We start from the raw sequence: 6889 nt of genomic DNA, 5'->3' as shown, positions 1-6889 counted from the left end.
CGTTGGCGTTGGCCCGCTTGTCCAGAAGCAGCTTGGTGACGCGGTAGTGGCCGCAGTGCGCGGCCACGTGCAGGGCCGTCAGGTAGTCCAGTGTGACGTCGTCCACGGGCGCCTTGTGCTGTAGCAGGTGCTTGACGCAGTCCACGTGGTCGCCCTGCGCGGCCATGTGCAGCGGGGACAGCCCGTTCTGCGCAGCAAAACAAAGCAAACGCCGCGTCAGTCATCGCTTGCATGGTCAGGAGCACAGCAAAGCCCATTCTCGATCTCCGGGAAAGCTGGGGTTAGCGTCCCCAGGTGACAAGGCAATACAGGGCAGGTGACGCTGGGCAGAGAGGAGAGGCCTGGGGCCTCTCTCAGACTCCCTGCTCTAAGCTCCCACGGTCCTAGGACCTCATTTCTCCGCCTGGGAGGTGAGCTGGGCGTGGCGAAAGCAGGCAGGTAAGAGCTAGAAAAGGGGAGGCGAGGTGGGCCAGGGGTCAGTGACCTCCCAGCTTTTAAGTCTGAGGAAAACCTAGATGTATCTTCATGGATACGGCCCAAAGCAACGTTAGCCTCACTTCTCAGGGGCCAACATAGGAACACAAGATTGTGGTGATTCGCTGCCAGGGGTCAGGCTCGGTCAGGCTCTTAGTTCTCAAAGTTCAATAAATAAGCTTAGAGTACAAAAATGTACGATTAAGAAACTAAATGAGAAAACATCTCATTAAAGAGAGCAGACTGTTGCCCCTTCTTAGTAACCAGTGTACAAGCGGTCGTTAGAAAATAACGGTGACCACAGACGCAGTTTGGCAGCGCTGATGTGCGCAGAAGCAGAGACCAGCACGGGCCCAGCCCCTACTCTCCCCAGGAAGGGGCTGCAACAGTGGGGGGGCCAGCTGAGAACAAATGCACCCGCATTCAATCATACGGGTTTGTGGGCTGCAGCAGTATATGCGACTTTATTTTCTTCTTTGTGAAATACTCTTTACTCATAATTACTGGCTTTGCAATTATAAATTCACAAAATGAACTTAGGACAGAGGGCAAGTGGATGAGGGACTTATGCACAAAGGTGTGGAGAAAGGGCACAGTGTCCAAGACCCTCGGGCCCCGCAAGGCCTGGGCTGGGGTGTGCCCATCGCGGACATGCTGTCGGTCTTAATGCTGCCTAATCCACCTAATGACCACGTGGACAATAAAATCCGCACCATTTAATCCTTTGTTCATTTTTAGAAATACGCACTGAGCGCCCCTCGAGCCTGCACACGTCCTGAGGACAGCAGGGCCTTGTCCACACGCAGGCGACCCTCTCAGAGGCACAGGAATGACTTGGAAAGAGAACTGGGAGGAGGCGCCTTCTATGCCCCTGCCAGGTGTCACTAGGTTAGTTCATGTTCTTCCTGTTCCTCACCTGCGTAATGGTCTCCTTCTCTATCTTTTTACTTAATTCTGAGCTTCTTAAAGATATAGACTCCATATAATTTATCTTGATAGTTCCTATTGACTAGACACTGCCTGGCACACTGTAGCTACTCACTAGGATAATTAGGTGGTGCATGATGAATGAATGAACGAATGAGTAAGTGAATGAATGAATGAGTGAATGAATGCATGCATGCATGAATGAATGAGTGAATGAAAAAAACGAATGAATGCATAAATGAGTGAACGAACAAACAGGTAAGTAAATATAACCATGCAGTCACAGACACTGTGTGCTGGGCCCTTGCATAAGAACGATATTTGATTTTATAAGGAGGCCACCTAGGTAATCCTGTCTTCATCAGTGACATGCAATTATGGGCCAACTCTGTCGATAAGATTGTTCTGTAGTTGGTGGAATGTTGTCAGCTGCTCATCCTCAGCTTGCTAGAGGCTTTTTACTGGTTGTAACATGGCTGGTCTGAAATTTTGTAATTTCCATTTAAATTTCAATATGTTCCCCACGAAACTTTCCAAAACTATCTCTGCATTACCCAGAGCCGCATGTCAAAGACAGGTCCCCACGGCCCCACAACCCCATGGCCCACGTGCTGGTGTGAGGGTGAACATAACCAAGTCGACTGCTTCTCAGCTTCCGTCTCTGATCTGAGACAGCCTTTCGCAGCGTGGGGCACACCCTTAAAGACTGATTCCATTCCACACATATTTCAAGTGTGTGGTTTGTGCTACAAAGAATTTCAGTTCGATATTCAATCAAAATACAATGCACACTGAACTTGCTTGTGTCAGCGGCCTTATTTTTATTGTTCACCCTAGCAGCGGCATGGGCTGATCCCAAGCCTGACCAGGGGCTGGGCGGTGAAGTGGGGGGAGAAGGTCGGACACATCCTTTGCCGGAGTTTCTGTTGCAGGAAGGGCCTGGGGGTCGTTGCGCATCCATGAAACAGCATGTGATTGTGTTCGATTTGTCTCAGGACCGTTTCTGCTCACCCAAAGTGGGGAGCTTTACTGTCATAAACCATTTCATGTACATTGGAATAGTGACAACCTCATGGCTTGTGTGATTTGTCAGCACAGGGTTTCCCTGTGGTGAGCAGGCTGAGGAAGGAGAAACTAGCTGTGCTGCCTGGAGAGCGTGTTCCTGGTCACGTCTGTGCCCACGCCCGCGAGCCGAGCTCCCCATGACACTGCAGTCTCCACGCCACCTCTCTGCCCGAGACAAAGGCTGGGGAGCTGGAAGGCTCGCCTCGTAAGGCTGTCTGCTGCTTTAAAAGAGGATGATTGAGGGGAACAGAGTATCATAAATGTAAGATCACCTCCCGTATGGACACTGTTCTCACCCACAACACAGTAGCATTCACGTGTCCGTCTGCAGCAGGAAGAGCAGGTGAAATACAGAAAGAACCTGTGGGCATGTGTACACTGCATCTTACTGTGTGCATGTGTCAATTTCAAGTAATTTAAGAAGTTTGACATATGTTCCTCACTCCTCGCATATAGATACTAAGAGGTGCTTGCGGATGCTCTGTTTCAGGGAGAACAGGGGTGCCGGGGGCATGTGGGGGTGCCGGGGCCGCCCGCGCAGACTCACCTTGGTCCTGGCCAGCAGGGGCGCGCCCCGCTCCAGCAGCAGCTCCACCGCTGGGTCGTGCCCGCTCCGGGCTGCACAGTGCAGCGGTGTCAGCCCGTCCTGCAAGAGCCAGGCCAGGCCTCAGTTCCCGTCCTTGTGAAGCGAGCTGCACCGGGGAGAGCACGGTGCCTGGGCCCGGTCCTGGCGGCTCCGCGGGGGGGTAAGAGGTCAGCGAACCGCCTTGGCCAGACGCAGGCCTCCTGTTTCCAGGGGAGGAGGCCCTGTGGAGACAGCCTCCTACTCCCCTCTCCTGCCTGTTTGCTGACAGCCCATGAACACTCGGAACTGCACTCACTTAACAAGGTGGGCGCGGACAGAGGAAGGGCACTCCCCCTCCCTGACGACCCAAGTCGGGGAGTCAGGCGGGGACAGCGGCTACCTTCTCCACAAGCACAGAGCGCCTGCTAGGGCGGCTCAGCACCACCGGAGGGAAATGACCGGGGACCCGCAGCCTTAGACGCAAAGCCATGCGACCTGCACAATGCCCGAAGAGCCACTCTCCCGGCTCCATCTCCCACCCAAATGAGATGAGTGGGTGCAACGGCAACCTTCGTTCCCAGAAAACTCCTGAGCAGGAACTGGGGGTGCCTCCTCGGGGGTGGGGCTCTGCTATCTGGGCACTTAGGAGAAACAGGAATTCCATGTTGCCACGGGAACCCGTAAACACTGAGGCTTAAATAAAAGCCCAGAAAGCCATGTACCGGAAAACCCGCGTTGTCGCGTGTCCAGGGCCCGGCACATTGGGGCGAATGCAGAACCCCGCGGTGTCAGCAAGTAGAAGGCAGACACTCACCCTGGTTTTGGCGTCGATCTGACCTCCGCGGTCCAGCAGGAGCTTCACCATGTTTGTGTTTCCCCGTTTGGAGGCCACGTGCAGAGGGGTGATCCCGTTCTGCAGGGAGAGTGGCAGAGCACGTGGGTGTGGGTATGGGGAGCACCAGGGAGCACGCGGGTGTGGGCATGGGGAGCACCGGGGAGCACCGGGGAGCACGCAGGTGTGGGCGCGGGGAGCATGCGGTGTGGGCACGGGGAGCACGTGGGTGTGGACGTGGGGTGCTGGGGTCCCCAAAGGTGTGGACGGAGTCAGCGAAGAAGGAATGACACGGAGACAGCGTTCAGTTGATCAGCAGCCTTGCCAGGATCTCTAGCCACAATCTCCAGCCAACTTCTGTGTCCATGTTCTCTTCCTAAGTTCTCCAGCCAGGTTCTGCAGGTTCTCCAGCCAGGTTCTGTTGCCATGTTCTCTCGCTAGGTTCTGTCTCTAGGTTCTGTCTCCTGTTGTCTTGTTGCATCTGTATTTATACCAGCTGATTTTAATCCTATCAATCTCGATTCCAAAGGTTAGTGCGTATCTTATCTCCATTCCAGGGAGTAAAGATTATATAGCTTAAGCATGATTATTCGTAGCTAAAGTGATTAATTACCCGCCTGGCAGTTAAGAGGTTTTATTCCCTCACTAACTTCAGGGGAAAATCCCTACCTGGGGAAACGACCTTTCTCAGAGAGGTGACCTTGGTTAAAACACATAGTGCCAAGAAGGTGAGCAAACATATTAAGAACAATATGCCATATATGCCAGGTCCCTTGAAACAGCAAGGATGGACCGGCTCCCGGCAGTGGGGAGCACTCGGGTGTGGGTGCGGGAGCACCTGTCACAGGGCATGGGGAGGCGGCCGGAGGAGAACCTGACCCAAAGCTGCTATATCTCAACAGCTTCCATTTTTAAGGAACAAAAGCACCCAAACCACAAAACACCACAGTAAGAGAATGAAAACGGAGTAAGGCTGCGTCACTAAGTCACCAGCTACACATCTGCACAGAAGGGGCCCTGGACTGTCAAGGGGGCACGTCTATGAAACAGAAACACGACGTCTGGTTCTACCTGGGACCGAGCCCGAGTCCAAGTCCGTCCTCTTTCCAGCCTCCACCACCCACCGAGCCTGGGTCGGAGGGTTTCCTGTGCTCACGCGAGAGCCGGAGCAGCTGAAGGCGGTTCTCAAGGCCCCCGGATGGTCCCTCAGAAAGCAACGCCCTTTCCGGGCAGGAGACGTCCGAGGACAAAACACCACAGACGGGACCTGTGTTTTCACTGGCGAACACGTGCCATCACTGGGCAAGGATCGGACTTGACTCTTGGTATGTCGTAATTCTGCAGATGTTCTAACTCTGCATTTGGTTATTCATATTACACGTGTGTCTGCCATGCCATTAAGTTGGCTCCGACTCCTGGGGACCTGGAATGGTGCCGTCCAGTGTCCTGTCCTCACCGCCCTGCACAGCCTGTGGCTCTTGCGTGAGTCCCTCCACCTCCTGTTTGGGCTCCTCTTCTCCTGCTGCCTCCGTTCCCAGCATCGTTGTCGTTTCCAAAGCCCCCGCCTCCTCACGAGGTGTCTGGAGGATAGCGTCCGTGTGCCACCTGCCCCAGCCGTGCTCAGGCTGACTCCCCTTTCTCTTGCTCCAGGGCCTCCGCGCGGCCCTCCTCCAGCCCCAGGTTAAAACGAACCAGCTTCCCCATCAGCCTCCACCGTCTGACCTCCCACCTTGGTCTCGGCCTTGGTCGCCGTGGCCCGTCTGGGCTCCCGGTGACCTTCCCTGATCGTCCCCCGGCTGTCCTTCCGGCCTCGGCCCCCCTGACTCGCTGGCTGCTGCCTGCACTCGCCCTGAGGACTGAGCCGAGGTCAGCGATAGCCTCGTGTCTCCGTCGTTTGCGCTGAAGCTGTGCGTTTCTCCTGCCGTGACTCCCGTCTTCCTGCTGGTCAGACGCGTCCTGCTTGGCCACTTTCCTCCTTCACTTTCAGAAGCCGTTTCGCATCGTGGCTCCTTCGGCCTCTGGTGGTGTTGCCTGCAGAGCTTCAGTCACTCTCTCTTCCGCCAAAACCCACTCCTCCCTCGAGTCCCCGTTTTCCGTGTGGCACGCACGCTCTGTGCGCAGACTGAACAGAGTCTGAAGCCCTCGCCGACAGGAACCCGTCCTGCGTCTGTGGCAGGTGCTGACCGTGGCCCGTCCCGGGGCAGCTGACGCGATAGGACGGTCAGCGCTGGGCGCCATGCCTGCAGAGCGGCCGCCGCTTCCCATGGACACGCTCCTCGCAGCGCCCAGCATCCGGGAACGTGGGCCACCAGGTCCGAGTGCCTCTCTCTCTTCCGAATCCCCTGCCCCGCCAGCTCCTCCCGCTCCGGGAGCCTCCCTCCGCCCGCGTGGAGAATTGGGGCGACGGACCTGCAGTCATGCACCCCTTGGGGTTCCGTTCCCGAAGACGGATGTGTGAACCTTGCTAACCCGCAGGCTCTCTCTTTCCCCCATATTTGTTGACATTCGGGGAGGATTCTGACAGGCCGATTCTCTGTGGCTCACATGGTTGTCTGTACCCCACCTGCCCCGGGGTTACTTCTCCCCAGCGCACTCAGGGCAGCCCTCACTGGGCGTTCTAGAACTCCAGGCTCCTTTCCTGAGGCTTCTCCTTCAAAGGCCGCCGTTCGGCTCTGCCTTCTGCACAGACGTCGCCGACTGCCCCACCTGCCTTCTCCTGGTCGGTCTCCTCCGCCGCCTTTGGCCTGAGCTGCCCTCTGTCCCCTGGGCTTCCGGTGGGGCCTCCTGGGTTTCCTGGGGTTCCTCCTCTACCTCCTCACATGGACACAGACCCAGGACACAGAAGCAGGAGCCGACTGGAACCTCAGAGGGAAGGTGGGGGAGGGGGCGTGTCTGCATCACCCACGGACACAGACATAGTGGGTGAAGGCCTGGGGTGGGGGCGGGGCGGGATAGAGGGGACCCATGGGGAGAAAGGGGACACGTGTAATACTCCCAACAACGAAGGTCTGTAAGAAGGAACAGTC

The 6889-nt window shown here is 56.2% G+C and overlaps 1 protein-coding gene across 1 annotated transcript in view; it reads right to left on the bottom strand.

The window, feature by feature from the left end:
* ANK2 (ankyrin 2, neuronal) overlaps window positions 1-6889 on the bottom strand; it is a 154136-nt gene that overhangs the window by 95183 nt on the left and 52064 nt on the right. The window contains exons 10-12 of the mRNA XM_015563371.1: window positions 3846-3944; window positions 3014-3112; window positions 8-187 (exon numbers count right to left, since the gene is read on the bottom strand). Of these exons, the coding sequence (XP_015418857.1) occupies window positions 8-187; window positions 3014-3112; window positions 3846-3944 (378 nt within the window). The remainder of the gene's footprint in view (window positions 1-7; window positions 188-3013; window positions 3113-3845; window positions 3945-6889) is intronic.

This window comes from Myotis davidii, unplaced genomic scaffold, assembly GCF_000327345.1.
Source record: "Myotis davidii unplaced genomic scaffold, ASM32734v1 scaffold698, whole genome shotgun sequence".
Taxonomy (NCBI): domain Eukaryota; kingdom Metazoa; phylum Chordata; class Mammalia; order Chiroptera; family Vespertilionidae; genus Myotis; species Myotis davidii.
Note: the sequence above shows the minus strand (reverse complement) of the source record. Positions and strands in the feature narration are given on the sequence as shown.